The 20,658-nt window shown below is 40.1% G+C and overlaps 1 protein-coding gene across 2 annotated transcripts; it reads right to left on the bottom strand.

The window, feature by feature from the left end:
* Window positions 1-1,364: 1,364 nt before the first annotated feature.
* On the bottom strand, window positions 1,365-17,672 carry zbtb22b (zinc finger and BTB domain containing 22b). 2 transcript variants are annotated; one of them, XM_057828116.1, is made up of 7 exons: window positions 17,469-17,672; window positions 16,755-16,961; window positions 14,092-14,371; window positions 12,174-12,517; window positions 11,821-12,111; window positions 7,621-7,806; window positions 1,365-3,582 (listed from the first exon to the last, which is right to left on the bottom strand). In XM_057828116.1, exons 2-7 carry the CDS (start codon window positions 16,959-16,961, stop codon window positions 2,977-2,979), a joined length of 1,914 nt encoding a protein of 637 aa, XP_057684099.1. In that variant the 5' UTR covers window positions 17,469-17,672; the 3' UTR covers window positions 1,365-2,976. The 2 variants fall into 2 exon arrangements, with proteins under 2 accessions (XP_057684099.1, XP_057684100.1); XM_057828117.1 differs by having other exon boundaries at window positions 3,437-4,387; window positions 17,469-17,670.
* Window positions 17,673-20,658: the final 2,986 nt, after the last annotated feature.

The raw sequence follows: 20,658 nt of genomic DNA, 5'->3' as shown, positions 1-20,658 counted from the left end.
GAAAACCTGAGGCCGTCTGTTATGTCAGACAGTTGAAGCTCAAAAGAGCATGGATGCTGCAACAAGACTGACCCAAAACACAGAAGTAAATCAACTTCAGAATGGTTTCAGAAGAACAAAGTAGACGTTCTGGAGTGGCCAAGTCAAAGTCCAGACTTGAACCCTGTTGAGATTAGGAGTGGGAACCTCTTGGTACCTCACGATACGATACGATTTGCGATACAAAGCTCACGATAACGATAATCTGACAATATCAACAATTATCGATACATTGGTCAGGAAATCATTCAATAATATTCTACAAACGACTAATAAACTGAAAAATAAGCCTCTGCTGTAAATTGGAATGAGTTTATCACTCGTAGACGTCCAATCCATTTGAAGTGGGAGGGTGCCAGCGAATGAACATTCGTTCATTCGCTGCCATCCCTCCCACTTCAAATGGATTGAACGTCTGTGGCCGTCAGTAGCATCCAATGCCAGGCAATGAGGTAATTTTGGGCCATTTAAGGTCATTTACCTGTTGATTTTCAGTTACTTCCTGTTGATTTTGGGGTATTTTATGGGTCACTTCCTGTTTATTTTGAGTTACATAACAGGAAGTGACCTGGGAATCACCCAAATGAATAGGCAGTGATTCAAACTCAACAGGAAATGACCTGTGAATGCCCTAAAATGAACAGCAAGTGAGCTGTAAATGCCCTGAAAATCGGACAGAATGACTGTAAATGCTTGTTTCGAATGAACGAACGTTTCTAGTCTAAATGGATTGGGCGTCGAACACCGTCAATGCAACCTTAGCGTTAACTTAGACACTATTATAGTGGAAGATTTTGGTAGCAACTTGTTGGTTCCTTTTTATTTATCTATTTTTAGACATTGACAGCTTTTTAAAATTATATCTCGATTTTTGGCAGGAGCATATTGGTAAGCTTTGGGGATACAAAGTATCACGATATATCGCCATTTCGATATTTTGTCACACCTCTAGTTGAGATGTTGTGGAAATGTCTAAAGAAAGAAATTCATGCCAGACATCCCAAGAATCTGACTGAACTACAGCGGTTTTGTGGAGAAGAATAGGCCAAGATTAGTCCTGATTGATGTACCAGACTGATCTGCAGCTACAGGAAGCGCCAAAGGTTCGCTTTTCACCCTTCTTTGTTTGCATACTATCCTCATTAAAATATGAAAACCTATAAATGGGTGTTTTTAGTTGTTTTTTCATCTGTGTGTTTTTGACAAAGACCAGATCACATTTGGTGGTGGTTTTATGTAGAAATGTGAGAAATTCCAAAAGGTTCACATACTTTTTCATACCATTGTATGTATTGTACGCAAATGAATATTTACTGTCAATGTGAGACATGAAAGAACATTTATTTGTAAATGGATTTCATTTTGGCACAAATAAGCCTCCATACCAGCCATCAGAAACAAAGCTCAACAAAAATAGGTCACTTAGGAAAAAAAAGAAACATCTTTGTCTTAATATTAGATGAACATCAATTTGTAAAACTGTACATAGATCGTTTTGGGCGCCGTTTTGAAACCACGGACTTCTATACAGTGTATATCTTTATCGGTCTTTATTGTACTTTGCAATTATCAGCGACTTAACGTGTAAATTCAAAGACCTGCTTAGTAATCTACTGTCGTACCGGTTTTGAAAGCAATATAGAAGATATTTAAATGTGTTTAAACAAGTGTCAGTCTTGAAATACATTCAATGTGAACAGTCGCTCTTATTGGCTTTTCTAAATAATATTCATAGTAATATACAAAGAGTCATTAACAGCAGGCACGTGCACAGATATTTATGTGGAAATGTGATCAATCCAAGAAGATGTTTTTAAGTAAAAAAGGCTAGTGCTGGAGCACCCCTACGGTGTATTTCTGTGCACTTGTCTGCATTCCTATGACAGCCAGTGTGGAATGTTAAAAAAAAAAAAATCTAATATACTTCTATGTAAAGCAGGGCTGGGCAAACTTGCTGATTACATGTGTTTGCAAACTATGTATAAGTATTAATTTAATAATAAAATAGATAGTAAATGTTTAACTTCTAATCAATCTTAATATTAAACTAATCAATTTTTCTTTCATTTAGAGTGGATTTTTTATTCATATTTTGAAGTGTATTATTGAAAATAGATTAATTTAAAATATAAGATTAAAAAATACAAATGTTGATATCTTAATAAAATAGCAAAATTAATGACATTTACTGTATTTACATATAATTACTCTGATAATACTTAATGAATGCTACAAAAATAAATACTAAATAAATACAAGGAATAAATACATTAGAAACAGGGATAAAAAAAATAAAATAAAAAAAATTTAAAAAAAGTTCCTCAGGCCACAATTTGCCCATCCCTGCTAAAATGTATTTTCATGTATGTAATTTTTACGTTACCGGGCAGATTATCACCCGACCCTGAACACACAAAACACAAACGTTTTCCCATACGTGAAGATGTATCAGACGGAAGTGAACATTTTTCACTATAGTGCAGTTCTGACAGTACCATATCTGCCTAGCAACAAAGCCAGGTGCAAAACTACATAAATATTAGTACATCATTTCCAAAGATAAGGCTCCACACACAACAAGTGTTTTTAAATATATGTACAAAAGTGTTTGCCTCTCAGGTAAAGTGTGTCCTGAAAATCAGTAGCAGACAATCGTATTCTTTACTAAATGTACAGTAGTCAATTTTTCAGCACGATTACAAAATACATCGACATGTTTTAATTCTTACATGTTAACTCATTCACTGTGTATGTGCTGTGATAGTTAGTAAAAGACTAAAATTTACATGTATATTTAAAAAAAAAAACAAAAAAAAAACTATTGCCGTAAATGGCAGTCAATCTTTTAAGCTTTCCTGTTGTTGACTGCCATGAGACGCAGAAAAGATTTTCAGCGAGGTTCTGGTCTATAGTTGTCATTCATCACCAAATCCAGTGTTATCCGTCGTTAGCAAGATCCGCGCACTCTAGCGGTAAGCTGCCGAACATCCCCGTCGCTGCTACGGCGCTCCCCGACGCGGCGCCGGCGTGGTGTAGGCGCGAGGAAACCCCACCTCCTCGCGCACCCCCGTCGCCCGACGGGAGAAGGACGTGAGGTCCGGGAAGAACATCGGAAACGTCGCCAACGTCTTGGCTCCCTCGACGTTCGCAGTGCGATCGGTGCCTCATGAAGCTGTCCCGCCACATGAACTTCCTACCGCATCCGGCGCAGTGGTAGGGCTTGAGCCCCGTGTGCGTCTTCATGTGCTCAGTCAGGTGATGCTTCATTTTGAATTTCTTGGCGCAAACGGGGCAATGGAAGGGTCTCAAATCCAGGTGCATGTTGATGTGGCGGTCCCTCATGCTCTTGTGTGTGAACGTCTTGCCGCAGTGGCACATGAAGACTTTACCGGAAGCGCCGCCACCGCTGCCCTCGCTTCCTGGGGCCGCCGGACCGTGCTCCACGCTTTTAAATGCGCCGCTGCCAATCATGCCGCTCAGGGGAGGTGGGGCGGTGTCCATCAGGGGTGCAGAGGTTTGTCCGTAGACCAGGATTTGGTTGCCCTGCATCATCGAAACAAAACAAAACAAAAAAAACGTGAAAACCACTATAGCAAAATTATCCGTCCATCCATCATCTTCCGCTTGCTCCGGGGTCGGGTCGCGGGGGCAGCAGCTTTAACAGGGAAGCCCAGACTTCTCTCTGCCCATCACTTCAACCAGCTCCTATGGCGGGATCCCAAAGCGTTCCCAGGCCAGCCGAGAGACATACTCTCTTCAGTGTGTCCTGGGTTGTCCCCGGGGCCTTCCGCCGGTGGGACATGCTTGGAACACCTCTCCAGGGAGGCGTCCAGGAGGCATCCGGACCAGAAGCCCGAGCCACCTGAGCTGTCTCCTCTCAACACGGAGGAGTAGCGGCTCGACGCAGAGTCCCTCCCGGATGATTGAGCTTCTCACCCTATCTCTAAGGGAGAGCCCAGACACCCTGCGGAAGAAACTCATTTCAGCGGCTTGCATCCGGGATCTTTTTCTTTCGGTCACGACCCACAGCTCGTGACCATAGGTGAGGATAGGAACGTAGATCGACTGGTGAACCGTCTTCACCACTACGGACCAGTGCAGAGTCCGCATTACTGCAAACGCTGCACCGATCCGCCTGTCGATCTCCCGCTCCCATCTACCCTCACTCGTGAACAAGACCCCAAGATACTAGAACACCTCCACTTGGGCAGGATCTTATCCCCGACCCGGAGAGGGCACTCCACCCTTTTCTGACTGAGGACCATGGTCTTGGATTTGGAGGTGCTGATCTTCACACTTGAGCTTCACACTCGACTGAGGCTTGATGAAACCAACAGCACGACATCATCTGCAAAAAGCAGAGATTAAATGCTGAGGTCACAAAACTAAACCCACTCAACGCTTTGGCTGCGCCTATAATATCTGTCCATAAAAATTATGAAGAGAATCGGTGAGAAAGGGCAGCCTTGGCGAAGCCCAACCCTCACTGGGAACGAATTCGACTTACTGCCGGCAAGGAGGACCAAACTATTACACCAGTCGTACAGCGACCAAACAGCCCCAACCAAGGGGCTCGGTACCCCGTACTCCCGGAGCACCCCCCACAGGACTCCCCGAGGCACACGATCAAACGCCTTCCTAAGATCCACAAAATACATGTAGACTGGTTGGGCGAAGTCCCATGCACCCTCAAGGACCCTGCCGAGGGTGTAGAGCTGGTCCACTGTTCCACGGCCGGGACGAAAACCACACTGCTCCTCCTGAATCCCGAGATTCAACTTCCTGACAGACCCTACTCTCCAGCACCCCTGAATAGACTTTACTGGGAGGCTGAGGAGTGTGATACCTCTATAACTGGAACACACCCTCCGGTCCCCCTTCTTGAAAAGGGGAACCTGCGTGGTGGTCTCCCTTCTTGAAAAGGGGGACCACCACCCCAGTCTGCCAATCCAAAGGCACTGTCCCCGATCTCCACGCGATGTTGTAGAGGTGTGTCAGCCAACGACAGAGCCCACAACAGCCAGAGCCTTTAGGAACTCCGGGCGGATCTCTTCGACCCCCGGGGCCTTGCCACCGAGGAGCTTTTCAACCCCATCAGTGACTTCACCCAGAGATCAGAGAGCCCACCTCGGACTCCCCAGAGTCTGCTTCCTCAAAGGATGGCGTGTCGGTGGAATTGAGTAGGTCTTCGAAGTATTCTCCCCACCGACTCACGAGTCGAGGTCAGAAGCACCCCATCTTCACTATACACAGTGTTAATGGTGCACTGCTTTCCTCTCCTCAGACGCGGATGGTGGACCAGAATTTCCTCGAAGCCGACCGGAAGTTGTTTTCCATTGCCTCGCCAAAATCCTCCCACGTCAGAGTTTTTGCCTCGGTGACTGCCGGTACATGTCAGCTGCCTCCGGAGTCCCACAGGCCAAAAATGCCCGGGAGGCGTCCTACTACAGCTTGACAGCATCCCTTACTGCTGGTGGCCGGTGGGGATTGCCGCCACAACAAGCACAGACCACCACCTAGGCATGTGCCGGTATGATATTTTGACGGTACGATAACCGTGAGCAAAAATACCGCGGTTTCACGGTATCACGGTATTGCAATTATAGCTCCAAAAAATTTTGAGATGCATGGGTTAAATTTTTTTTTTTCTGTTTAACAGGATTTTTTTTTTTCAGACCATAGTTGTAAATTGGAACATGAATATATTGTTAAAATAAATAAATTATCAATATATATATATATTTTTAAATAAAATTAAACTAAATATTACCTATAGACTATACTCACAGCCACAGCTGAAGTTGCTCAAGATTAGAGCAAGAACAAAATAATTTCTATAAAAAAGTAAAAACACTTCTGAATTTTTTTTTTTTTTTAATTTACACTGCATGACTTTTTTTTTGAGTGTGGAAAACCTTAAGTGAAGTTTTGCCATTTTCAGCCACTGTGTCAACTCTAGTCTACATGATGTCATGCCTTTGTGTTAAAAAGAACATAAAGAATTCATAAGTTAGTTAAAATGTCAATATTGTTGTGGAAAGGTTTCATCTAAAAAATAAAATAAAAAAACATTGGGAGTGAGACCTCCTCTTGATCCAGCGAACGTGGATTTGTGCTTAGGGCAAGATCATCTTTCGCAACTAGCGATCTTTGATGCTTTCACTTTTCCCCCTTCATTCAATCGAATCAAGCTTGTTTTCTCACTGCGGCTGTCACACTCAACAAAGTTGCTCTCCCAGGTAAGCCTAGGCTAACAATCATCTTTGTAAGCTTTTAGTTAGTTTTTATATTGAATTTAAAAGGAAAATGTGTGTTTTGTTTTTGGCGAACTTTTTCCATGGTGCTAATCTGTTGAAGCTACTCACATGGAAAAATCTAATTGTACAACATTTTAAATGTATTCATTTTGTATATTACACTTACCACGATTTGAGAGCTCAATAAATTGAAGAACAGTACGCCTTATGTTTGGAGTAATTGTTTTTGGGTTAGCTGGCTGGCTAGCCGATAGCGTCACTTTCACACACAGCAACAAATGGGAGGGGGTGAGCGCTGCTGCGCCAAGCCGCTTCTGGCTGCATTTTTGACACAAGAAAAATAGCGAATACCGAACTACGGTCTGATGGAAAATTTTAGTGGTTTTGAAACCGCGACGTTTTCACACCACGGTAAACCATGAAACCGGTAACCGGCACATGCCTACCACCACCTAACGGCCACAGTTCCGATTGGCCGCCTCAACTATGGAGGTGCAGAACATGGCTATAGCAAAATTAGAGCTTCCATAACAACTATTTTGATAGTTGACTAATCTCAGTTTTGTTTTTTTGGAATTACTTGACTAGTTGGCTCATACAGAATATAAATAATGTTATTTTGTGTAATCATATATTTGAGCTGTAAGTGCTCATTGGAAACAAAAAATATGTGCAGAGAAAAGTCAAGTATCAATATCATGGAAATATTTATTGCCATTACAAATACTATCATTGTTTTGCAAAGCAAAAGCAGATGTTTGCAAATATCAAATTTTGATTATTACGATTATTTTTGTAAAAATTTGATTACCGGTATTATTATTATAATTATCTGCTTTCATCGAGGACTATGCAAATCAGACAATATTTACAGATTTTTCCTTTTTCCTTTATGTAAATTGTACAAAAAAATATAAAAATAAATATTTACTGTTTTTTTTTCATTAATATTTAAAAATACATTCAAAAATTCTATAAGACACAAATATTTAAATGTAATTAACGTTGATTTTTTTCTTAAATGCATTTTTAGAAATAATTAGAAATCAAATTTAAAGTTTTTTAAGCTTTACTTTGTTTTTTATTTAATCTTTTTTAAAAGATAAAATAAATCTCTTTAAAATTATATAAAAAAATCTGAATCAATAAATATTTCTAAAATAAAGAAATATTTGCTATTTGAAAAACTATTTAAAAAAAAAAAAACGAATTTAGGTCAACAAGGTCTCTACATATCAAAATTGTTGTCTTTGAATTTGATAATTCATTTTCAATTCATCCTGGCAACACCAATCAGAATGTTTCCCCCTCCCCAAAAAAACACCTGCATGTCCAGAGGGAAGAGCTGGCCGCGGTTGGCCACCTGACCCAGCAGCCCCGAAGCACCACGATTGGCACCCTGACTTGAACATGGACCCGCTGCGCCGTCCTGGACATGCTGAGCTAATGCAGCGTCCAGCAAGCTGCCCTCCAACTTGAGGAATTCCTCAGAAGACTGGCAGTAGTCCATCTGGATGGAAACAGACATCGATCAGAAGCACTACAAATTGTTGAGCTTGTAAATTGGTATCGGTACATTTCAGCAAAATTATAGTAAACTTCAACAAAACATTTAAATTACGATGAATAACCGCTGAGATTGGGGAATACAAACAGTGGCTACCACATTGGAAAAAAATTAGCCACTAACAAAAGCCATAAAACACGATTGTAGAATCCACAACGAAAAGCCCTTAAATCTGACGTTATACTGGTCCTTCTCAATAAATTAGCATATTGTGATAAAGTTCATTATTTTCTGTAATGTACTGATAAACATTAGATTTTCATATATTTTAGAATCATTACACACAACTGAAGTAGTTCAAGCCTTTTATTGTTTTAATATTGATAATTTGGGCAACAAAAGTCAAGAAAAACCAAAAAACCCTCTCAAAAAAATTAGCATATCATGAAAAGGTACTCTAAAGAAGCACTAACCTAATCATCTGAATCAACTAATTAACTCAAAACCCCTGCGAAAGATTCCTGAGGCTTTTAAAAACTCCCAGCCTGGTTCATTACTCAAAACCGCAATCATGGGCAAGACTGCCGACCTGACTGCTGTCCGGAAGGTCATCATTCATTCCATCAAGAGGCTAAGACACAGAAAGAACTTTCTGAGCGAATAGGCTGTTCCCAGAGTGCTGTATCAAGGCACCTCAGTGGGAAGTCTGTGGGAAAGAAAAAGTGTGGCGGGAAATGCTGCACAACCAGAAGAGGTGACCACACCCTGAGAAAAATTATGGAGAAGGGCCGATTCCAGACCTTGTGGGACCTGCATAAACAGTGGACTGAGTCTGGAGTAGAAACATCCAGAGCCACCGTGCACAGGCGTGTGCTGGAAATGGGCTACAGGTGCCGCATTTCCCAGGTCAAGCCACTTTTGAACCTGAAAAAGCGCCTGACCTGGTCTACAGAGAAGCAGCACTTGACTGTTGCTCAGTGGTCCAAAGTACTTTTTTTCAGATGAAAGCAAATTTTGCATGTCATTCGGGAATCAAGGTGCCAGAGTTTGGAGGAAGACTGGGGAGAAGGAAATGCCAAAATGCCTGAAGTCCAGTGTCAAGTACCCACAGTCAGTGATGGTCTGGGATGCCATGTCAGCTGCTGGTGTTGGTCTACTGTGTTTTATCAAGGGCAGGGTCAATGCAGCTAGCTATCAGGAGATTTTGGAGCACTTTATGCTTCCATCTGCTACTTTATGGAGATGAAGATTTCATTTTTCAGCACGACCTGGCACCTGCTCACAGCGCCAAAACCACTGGTAAATGGTTTACTGACAATGGCATTAATGCCATTGCCATGGCAATTGGCCTGTCAACTCTCCTGACCCGAACCCCATAGAGAATCTGTGGGATATTGTGAAGAGGAAGTTGAGAGACACCAGACCCAACACTGTGAATGAAGCTCATTCCGCTATCGAAGCAACCTGGGCCTCCATAACACCTCAGCAGAGCAATAGGCTGATTGCCTCCATGCCGCGTCGCATTGAAGCAGTTATTTCTGCAAAAGGATTCCCGACCAAGTATTGAGTGCATCGCTGATATAATTAATTGAAGGTGGACTTTTTTTGTATTAAAAAACGCTTTTTTGTATTGGTCAGATAAAATATGCAAATTTTTTGAGATAGGGATTTTTGTTTTTTCTTGACTTTTTTGCCAAAATAATCAATATTAAAACAATAAAAGGCTTCAACTACTTCAGTTGTGTGTAATGAATCTACAATTTATGAAAGTTTAATGTTTATCAGTACATTACAGAAAATAATGAACTTTATCACACTCACCGCGGTCAGAAGGGAGGAAAAAACTTTCACGCTGCTCCTTACGTCCGTTCTTCAATGCAACAAAAATCGATCCACGGCTTGACATCAAATACAAACAAAAGGGAGCAACTTAGAGATCGATAGAAAGAGAGAATTTAGAAGAACGTAGTTAGGTCAAAACATTATCTGAGCTCTATCCTTAATAGTTCCTGCCGTCACGCCAACTTACTACTACCAAAACAGCCCCCGCTGCCCACACTTATATCGTACGACATGACGTCACAAACACCGTCCCACCAAATCCGAATAACAAACAGCAATTCTGTCTAATTTAACCAAAAACCAAATAACCAAATCGTTTGATAGAACCAAATAAATCATTTACAATTAACATAAATAATTATCCAAATGTTATTTTAGGCACCTACAACGATGTTAATGTAATGTTGTATTGTATTAATGTAATGTAATGTTGTATTGTTTGTTATGTTATTTGCTCTTAAATAAACACTTTTTTTAAAAAAGAAAAAAAAAAAGGCCACTGCAAGGCATTCTGGGAATCCTCCCATCAGTTCCCATCCCAACCTGTGCGTGATAATTTTTTTTTTTTTTAAATTGGAAATATCATGCAACATGTAACCCACAAAGAACACAGACAACCCAATTTGCTCCATTACTTAATTATTAGTGATATTATGATAGCTAGCCTTAAAGTTAAACCATGATTACATAGCTTTACCTTTGAGCAAAAATATTAATGCATCTGGCTTACAATGGATACTTTAATGTTTCTGTTTAAAGTCAATTTAAAACTAAAGTGTGAGGCCTGTCGTATCATTCATTTCTCAAATAAACATGAATTTGTCATCTCGTGGCATCTCGCTATTATGATATAAAAAGGCCCATGTAGTGACTATCATAAGTTATTGTGGTGTTCTGCTAATTGTTGACTCTTATCTCATAGTAGAACTTCATTAATAACTTTTAACTCATTGGCGATAATAGATGACAATTGATTACGACAATCATAATTATTTCCGTGATCACAAGCAATGATTGTGATTAGGGTTGTTCCGATCACGTTTTTTTGCTTCCGATCCGACACCGATCGTTTTAGTTTGAGTATCTGCCGATCCCGATATTTCCCAATCCGATTGCTTTTTTTTTTGCTCCCGATTCAATTCCAATCATTCCTGATAATTTTTCCCGATCATATACATTTTGGCAATGCATTAAGAAAAAAATGAATAAAACTCGGACGAATATATACATTCAACATACAGTACATAAGTACTGTATTTCTTTATTATGACAATCAATCCTCAAGATAGCATTTACATTATTAACATTCTTTCTGTGAGAGGGATCCACGGACAGAAAGACTTGTGACTTTGTATATTGTGACTAAATATTGCCATCTAGTGTATTTGTTGAGCTTTCAGTAAATGATACTGTAGCCATGCCCAAATGCATGATGGGAAGTGGAACCATGACTGTGCGTAGTGCTACCAATTGATATATATTCTCTGCGTTGGGTAATAACATAAGGTGTTAAGAAAAAGATCAATTGCCACATTGCTTCCCATGATATTTCTAATCGTAGGGAGAGGGATTGTAAGGCTTTAGCCAGTTATAAAAAGACTCCAAAGGCTGCCAAAATTCACTCTACTTATTTTACGCTGCCTTTTATCTCTCTATATAGGTTAAACGGCGCCATTACAGATTAAGCGTGACAATGCGTGAGTGGGTCGTGCAACGCATGCATTAATTGCGTTAAATATTTTAACGTGATACATTTTTTAAAAAATGAATTACCGCAGTTAACGGGTTAAATTTGATAACCCTACCTTAAGCCTAAACTAAAGACTCTGGATGAGTGTAACATATTATGTCTGTAACGTTAAATACAATTAGAAAACGATTTAATTTAAAAACATATATATATTAAAAAAAGGCATGGCCGATATTTTTTTGCCGATTCCGATACTTTGAAAATGACATGATCCGACCCGATCGATCGGCATCATCTCTAATTGTGATCATACTGCGAATGTAAACAAGACGATTCTGATCATTACCGTCATACTCATTATGATCTATGATCAATTATCTGTGGCACCATTTCAGTGGAAGTTTCTGAGGTGAGAGTTTATGGTAAACTTTTACCGTCAATGGCAGCTAATGCGTTAAATGTCCATTTCCTTCAGTGTAACCAACCTGTGTGTCGGGATCTCCTCTGGCACCGCCCTCCGCGGATAGCGTCCGCACGTGTGAGATCGCAAAGTCGCCGCCGCAGTCCCTTTCCCGACCGGACGCTATTTCCCTCTCGTCATCCTCGTCCTCGTCGTCCTCCTCTTCCTCCTCAGCGCCGCCACCTTCCTCGCCCGACACCACAATGAGATCTCGATCGTCCGCCCGCTCGGCTTTGACCACCACCCACTGCTTGCGGGGCATGATGCTAGGCTGGATGTAGGTGGGGCGTCTCTGCAGTGATGCGTCCTCGCCGTCCTTTGCGGTACAGATGACAAGTGAGCCAAAGTTTGAGCCATTTATGCCTCGCTATCGAGTACCTGATACGAGGAAACGCCAAAGCTGTCACTGACACCGACTTCCTCTTCTGATGCAGAGCTGGTTTTCTTCCTCCTGCCACCTTTTCTCTTTTGCTGGTATTCCTCCTCTTCTTCCTCCTCCTCTCCCTCTTCTACTGTGAAGGACTCCTCTCCGGACGGCATGCAATAGTTGGGCGTGTTGCTGGCTGCCACTTCAGCACCACCACCGCCGCCGCTACTGCCTCCCCCCACCAAGGCCGCGGCCGCTCCAGGGCTGAAGTAGTTGGTACTGCTAGGGGACTGGCTCTCGCTGACCGACGGCCGGCTCGAAGGCTGCGTGGCTCGTTGGGGCTCCTGTAGGGCTCCTGCACATATGTGTGACATTTGAAAAATTCCACACTTTTAACCAACAGCAGGGCAGCTGATGCAGTAACACCATGCATCTAACATGTACACAAATAATGAGTTCATGTATAAATCTATCAGGAAATATTTACTTTATTTTTGAGGATTTTTAAAAAAAGACAAGATTTAAAAATTCTAAAATTGATATTTTTTTATCCTTGTACATTTTTTAAAAATAAAATTCTACATGTACTTTTTAAATAAAACCTTAAACGAGTAAGAAAAAGGTCACATTCACTATTTTTGTTTCTAGTTATGAAAAAAAAATGGGAAAACTACTATTCAGGGAAGTTTCTTTTTAATTTTTCTAATTATTGTTTACAAAAATAACCTAAAAATGATCATTCTGTTTTCCTTTTTTGTTTAATTTAACAATATTCTTTGTCAACATTTAAAACTATGAATACAAAATATGTATTTTCTATATGAAGGCGTGGTGCAGTGTATGTCAAAGGCGACCCGTCAATATAGTTATGAAGTCTATGATTTCAGTATCGATACTTTTGACAAACTGAATAGACATTGGATGTCTGTCAATGAGAGGCTAAAAAACTAACGTAATTTTCAGACCATAAACCACAACATTTTTTTTTTAATCCTGCAATTTATTGTCCAGTGCAGCTTATTTGTTGACATATTTGGGTTAATAGGTAACACTTTATTTAACAGCGGCAACATCAAACTACCATAAGACAGTCATAATTATGACATGACACTATCATGAGCATTAATGATTGCTTATGACAGATGTTATGAAGTGTAATCCGGCAAATTATGTCACCAACTCCATTTCTGTCCAGCTTGGATCTTTTATATCCATTCAAAACTGAAATAATTTGCTGAATGACACAAAATGATATCTGTCATAAGCATTAATTAATGCTCATAGCAGTGTTATGTCATAATTAAGATGGTCTTATAGCGCCACTGTCAAATAAGGTATTACCAAATACCATAACTAGTAATTGATGAAACACCTTGAACAGTAACTGAAGAAATAATTATCATAAAAACATGAATTTTGATTTTTTATTTTAATCTGTAGCGCTGCAATGCATGCTAAGAGGCATGTTGGACGTAAACAGTGTTGACAGCAGGTGGCAGCAGAGGTTGACTTGTCTCCCCAAGGAAGCAGTGATGGCCAAATGGAGCTTCTTGAAGCAATGAAGCTTTGCAGTCAATTGGTTCAAAGTTTCATGGTGGTTCATTTGGTCTTATGATGCCGCTGTCAAATATAGTGTTTCCGGTTTATATATGTTGGTGTAAATTTTCCATAATACAGTGAGGACAGCTGCGGCTCTTAGTCCGGTGCGGATTATGCATGAACAAATGCCTTTTCCGTGTCAAATTTGGTGGATCGTGGCTTATAGTCAGGTGCGCCTTATAGTCCGAAAATTACGGTAATTTGATCATCGATTAGTTGTCGAGTAGTTGATCAATCGTTTCAGCCCTGCTCACCAGTAATTACTGATACAAAAAAAAAAGTTCCATACTTTTCTAGACCAATTATATGTATAAAATCAAAACTCCATACTTTCCGCCTGCCGTGCTTGATCCCGACCGAGACCCTCGTTGTTAGCTGAGCCGACGCCGCCACTGGCGCCTCCCCCCGCAGCCCTGCTCTCCTTGAGAAGCTCGGTGCATTTGTCCACGATGTGCCACATCTGCAAGACGCTGCCCACCGTCAGGTAGTTGACGATGTCCTCGCGCAGCATGCTTAGCTGACCCGTGTAGGCACATCGAAGCACGCTCTCAAACGCCAGTGGATCCATCACGGCTGGGATGGACACGCTGGACATGTTCTTCAGTAGGACCTTAAGATGCAGTGTTGGGCACGTTACTTTAAAAAAGTAATTAGTTATAGTTACTCATTACTTCTTCCAAAAAGTAACTGAGTTAGTAACTGAATTACTTTATAGTAAAAGTAACTACTTACCAGGGAAAGTAACTATTTCCGTTACTTTAAAAAGAAGTTGTTGTGTGTCAAAGAATTTGAAATTTTTTGAGCAGTATTCGAGTCAGTTGAATAGAGAAGAACAGACAGGTAGTTGTGTTATAGAGCCTTGTAATATTTATTGCACCTCACCAGCAACAGATTTATCCTACACTTGAAGTGCAACAAAAATAAACAGATTTGAATTGCTTACCACAGATGTCGACAAAAGCTTTGCCCCGGGACATAAATTACACTTTACATGCACGTTCTTTCCTTTAATTTCGACCACCTTGAAATAGTGTTTATATCTCCACCTCGTAATGGACAAATTTTCCTCTGAATGCTCTGCCATCATATCCCTCTGCATCTGTTTTGCGTGTGTGTTTGCTGCACGCGCTGTTCCGGTTTGTGTGTGAAAACACCGGCTCTGAAGTTTGTTTGAAAAAAAAAAAAAAAAACACTTTATTACCAACAGATACACATATACAAACACAGGGCGAGACAATTCACATACAAAAAACCGGCTCTGAAGTACGTGCGCTATTAGGCTCAAGTGTTTAAGTCACATAATGAGGGATCACGTGAGATTTGACAACAACGCAGCCATATTGGAAGCAGGTTTGGCTCGCGGGACATTAAACTTAAACTTGCCAGTTCGATAAAGAGACAAGCTCGTTACTAAGGCGAAGAACAGGTATGTGATCAAACTTAAGGATGTGAACAATGTTGACCCTTACGAGCAAGCCGAGGACAAATGGAGTAAAGATGTCGACGGGCTTCCACAGTTACGCGAAATGGACATTCTGCTGCATTTATTGTTTGGTGTATGTTACTGAACTCATCAGCGATTCCAAAATTACAATTCGCTACAAAGCTACGAACAGTTTTGCAGCGGATGGGTGGAGGACCTGCACATTATGACCGTATCAAATGGCAACTCTATTGTTCTTGCAAAGGTAGGCTATGTGTGTTTACTATTTTCATTGCCATGAACCTGAATGCACCCAGTCTTGGATGACAAATAAACAGAGCAGACTCGCTACGGCTGGTAGTTTCTTCAATTTATTCAAAGTACGTAACGCACCGCTTTTGACCGTCAGTAACTGTAACGGCGTTGTAACGGCGGAAAAAATAATTAGTTAGATTACCCCGTTACTGAAAAAAATAACGCCGTTATGTAACGGCGTTATTTCCAACACTGTTAAGATGACATAACGAAAATAAGATTCACGTATCTGTCAATTTGTTTTCTGTGAACTGAAGATGATGGCAAATGAGTTTTGGTGAGACAACATTTAAACAACGAGGAGATTACAACTTTTCGGCAGGATTTGAGACACTGGGCACCAGTGTTGTTAATAACGGCGTTACAATATAACGGCGTTACTAACGGCGTTATTTTTTTCAGTAGTGGGTAATCTAACTAATTACTTTTCTCATCTTGGCAACGCCGTTACCGTTACTGAGGACGGAAAGGCATGCGTTACTATGCGTTACTATATTGGTCAAAAAGTCTGAGGGAGACGGACTCACCGAGACGACAGAGCAGAGCAGGAGCAGGGAGGAGGCAAGAAAGTTGTGACGCCGAGCAAACGCGATGCTAGGTAGCTCCAATAATACATGTTGTAGCCGATAGCCTACAAACTACGCCCGTATGTTATGGTAGATATGGTAGATATCACATGTACTGTACATAGATATAACTAGATGCAAAATGACAGACATGGCACTAAATGAGTTAGTAGACAGCCGCCATCTTAAAGCAGTAGACTTTTTAGGACGGCTCTGTTGTAGAGAACCTTCCTAACGAACCTAAGTAACTTAATCTAAAATACTTCTAAATCGGCAAAATCTTGACTTGAATCTATCTTTAAATGATGAAACAGTTTTAAAACTTTCATATGTCGAAAGTAGAGAGAAGGGAACTAATGCAATAATGGGAGCAATTTTAACAACTTTTAACAGTTGATTCAGGGTAAAGGGTAAATTAGGGTAAAGAATTGGGCTCGGGCCAATTATACCAAAAACCTTCACAAAAAACTTCCCATCGTGTGGCCAATGTTTTTTTTTTGTTTATTTTTTGTTTTTTTGAGGGAAAAAAAAAAAAAGTAATTATCACCAATTACTTTGCCAAGTAACTACTTACGCTTACATTCAGGTAATTGAGTTACTAATGCAATTACTTTTTGGGAGAAGTAATTTGCAACTATAATTAATTACTTTTTTTCAGTAAGATTAACAACACTGCTGGGCACACACACCTGGTCATGAAAGTATGGCGAGGACGCAGCCAGGACGCAGCGGTGGGCCTTGAACACGTGACCTTGCACATGGATGGCCAGGTCACACAGGCGACCGTCCTCCCTCTGTTGGTTAAGGGCTTCCAGCACCGAAGCCTGGGAAGCCGGGAAGCACACCTGCACCACAGAGTCGCCGCTGCTGTCCACCTCCACTGAAGAGGACTGCATCTGGGGGTATCAAAGATATGTTACATTCTGGAAAAATAACTATTTTTATTAATCTATCTATACAAGCGACGTATAGTGACCGGCGGAGCAAAAAACAAACAAACAAAAAAAATACTTCCACTAGATGGCAGAAGGTGCAAAAAAATATGTAGCCACCTGTTGAGAATCCTACACTACATAGTGGCCTTGCATAAAAAAATATGTAAGACTGAATTGAGGAAAAAACGTCATTATATCAACGTACACTATGTGACGTTTTTGCTTAGTGTATGGAGATTATTTCTTAATGAAGCATGTTTGACGAAGACTCGCAGTCAAAATAATTGTTTTGGACATAAATTCTATAAAATGTGTTTTTGCGTAACGATAGTAGGGGGGAAATGTTTGAATTAATTTCAATTTCGTCCGTACAGCTGTGCCGTTAGCACGCTAGGCGGATAGCCACCGACCGTCGCCTCTGGCATAAAAAAGAAAACAAAATAAGGCAGACATCAAACCGCCACCGACCTCTTTGCTTTTTCTAGCCGGAAAAGACCACCGCGGGCCAGACCGCGCCGGTCGAACCACTCGGTCCCGCCGGTTGATCAAGGCCCGGAAGTTTGGGAAGCATTTCTGGAAGATGTTCGTCTTCTTTTTATGGAGAGACTGTACTGCAGCCCCTTTAAGAGGAGGCAGACATACAGCAGGCAGACGAGACACACGTAGACATAAGCCCTAGCACCAACACATGATGTGACATCGCCGCCATAATGAATGTGGCAAAGTAGCGCCAGCACAAACAACACAAAACACAGTCAAAGAAACACACTAAAACATACACACTTAAAAGACAACAAAAATAAGGGAGGCACATTGTACACACACACACGTGGCAGAATTATTTTGAATTATAAGGCACTTCAATTGTCATATTTTAAAAAAAAAAAAAAAAAAAAAAAACAGTAAGGGTCAGTCAAAGATATTGCTATATTTACTCTGAGATATTGCAGAGTACAGTGATCCCTCGTTTTTCGCGGTTAATGGGTACCAGAACCCGCCACGATAAGTCAAAGCCTCCCGCCCTTTTTTTTTTTTTTTTTTGGGGTATTGTGTTTTTTCAATGTATTTATTCAGATTTTCCATTGGAAAGATGAGGCGGAAAACACAGACAAGGCTGAAAAAGGAGTTTCTGCTCTTGTACCCCTCCTAAAAATAAACTGCTGTATTTTAAGCCAAAAGAACTGCTGTGTTTGATAGAACAATATGTCTATATGCTGCCATAGCAGATTCATGGCACATTTAGCCACCTATTTTTAATTTGTCTGGTTTACCCTGGAGACCTCCATTTACAGACATCGCGCAACCGCTTTTGTTTCAACCAGGCCATAAAAAGGAGGTAAATAATTTTATTTTTCGAAATGTCTGTCATTTTTAGCTTATAATTATTAATTGATGTCTAATATTTAGTTTTTTAAAAAAAGTTTTAAAATTATTCACTTGCATATTTTAAAGTTTTAAACAAATGATGTCACAATGACAAAAATAGTGTCGGTATACAAGTCACGGATATCTACCTCATAACAATTGCTTAATTGTATTGTTTTTGTTACTGCCGCATTTTCCCCAGTATTTCAGATGATTATCGATCCAAACAAAGAAAAATTGAAAACGTTTAAAAGGGTAAATATATGAAAAGGAAAATCTCGAACACTCCTCGATGTCTGCGATTTCTGCATCGTGCCCCGTTGTATTACCATGTTTCACCCATAAAATCGCACAAAATCTGTCTGTGGCCATTCACAGCTGTTTCTTGACACTCGGTGATACATGCAACATGGAGTTTTTGGATAGAAGAGGTACGCGATAATATCTCGTTAAAATCATGCCGTCTTTAATTATGCTCTGTCATCCTCTTCCCTCCAGTTAGGGTTTTGTTGTTTAAAAAAAAAAAAATGTATGTCTTCCTGTTCAATTTTTTCTTCCCCCAGAAAATTGAGATTTTAAGCTTTCCAATGATGTATCACACATGCATATCGGACAATTTTGAAAGTTGGCCAATTTGGGGGTCTGAGCGGAATTTCAAGTCACCTGAGTGTTTTATGCCCTATATGATTTTTTTTTCTTCTTTTTTTTTAGCTTTTTTCCCAAAATATAAATTAAAAAAAAACTTTTATGTATATATATATATATATATATATATATATATAATTTTTAAAAATGGTTTTAAGCACATTTTACTGTCCCATTGAATTATTTTTAAACAGGAACTAAGCAGAGAAATGCTTGGCTTTATTAAATGCTTCAGTGAGTCCACTCAAAGCCAAAGCTGCTCACTTACACACAATGAGTTGCCTCAGCAACTGTTTAACAAGTTAAACGATGATTGACACACGTGGCGCTTTGAAGCTCAGATCTCTGGCAACATTGCTAACTTGTTAACTTTAAGCAACTCCAGCGCACTCACCGCCTGGAGCAGGAAGAGGGAGAGAGGGGGGGTGTGTGACTACCCAATCAAGTCTGGACAGCTCATCTGTTTTTTTTGTTTTTTAAATTGAAAAAAAAAATCTGCAATGGATTGAGGGCAGTAAGTTTGAAGCTCAAAGTAGCGAGGAATCACTGTGTATAGTTTTTTGTTATTCGTGTGTTTAAGAGTATATAGGAATTGAATTCGAAAAAGCCGAAAATATGGCGTGGACTTTGAAACCTTCATTTTGTGTAAATAAAATTTTCTAAAGAGCAACATTAGATTAACCACAAAGGATTATTATCAGTGGTGGATGAAGTGCTCATTCAAAAAGTAAAAGTACAGATACACGTGCAAGAAATTACAAAAGTATATACGTATATATTACATAGATAAATCTGAGTCAACATTCAAAGAACCAGAAAATTCACTGACTGCTCAGTTTTATTTAAAACTGTACAGAATGGAAAAAACTGACGCTGACACAACAGAAGCTTAACAAGCTCAAAAAACTCCTCCAAAAATTAGCTTAATGGCGGATACCAAGCAACTATTGGGTGCATACCGCCACCAACTGTAAAAGACATGGTGGTTTTTACTGGTCAATATCTTGTTCACCTGCCTAATCTTGCTCGTACTCGTGTTTCTGCCTCTAGTGCTCAGTTACGGTATAGTTGCACGGGGCTTAACAAGAGTGCCGGCGGTATGAAAACGAAACAATTCACAATGAGAGGGGGGGAAAAAAGAAAACAAAAGTAACGTGTAACGCAGGCGACAATTTGAAAGGTATTGGAGTATAAAGTACAGATACATTGCTGTAAAATGAAGGAAAAAGTACTTCATATTTGTACTCAAGTGCAGATCCACAAAAATGTACTTAAGTACATTCCACCACTTATTTTACCAGACTCAAACCCTACAATAACCACTTTGACCATTGACAATAGTATATTGTTTCATCCAAAAAAAAAAAAAAAATGCTCAAAATCTTTCCAAAAAGTAGTTGTCACTTTGGTTGTCTCTTTGGTTCAGACTTCAGCACAGCTTCACTTGAAAGCAAGAATTAAATTGCACGTGTGCTGCACACAAACTGGTCACATGATGATTTGAAACCCAACCTTAAGATTTTTTTATTGTCATACTAAAATTTACATGAAATGCTTTAATCTCTCATTCCCAAAAACAAAAGGCCCACTCATCAATCAAGATTAAAAAAATAAAATGCTGGAGTCTATGGTCAGGGTCTAATTCGTT

Source organism: Corythoichthys intestinalis, chromosome 22, assembly GCF_030265065.1.
Source record: "Corythoichthys intestinalis isolate RoL2023-P3 chromosome 22, ASM3026506v1, whole genome shotgun sequence".
Lineage (NCBI taxonomy): Eukaryota > Metazoa > Chordata > Actinopteri > Syngnathiformes > Syngnathidae > Corythoichthys > Corythoichthys intestinalis.
The sequence above is the reverse complement of the archived record's forward strand: the minus strand, read 5'-3'. Positions and strand labels throughout refer to the sequence as shown.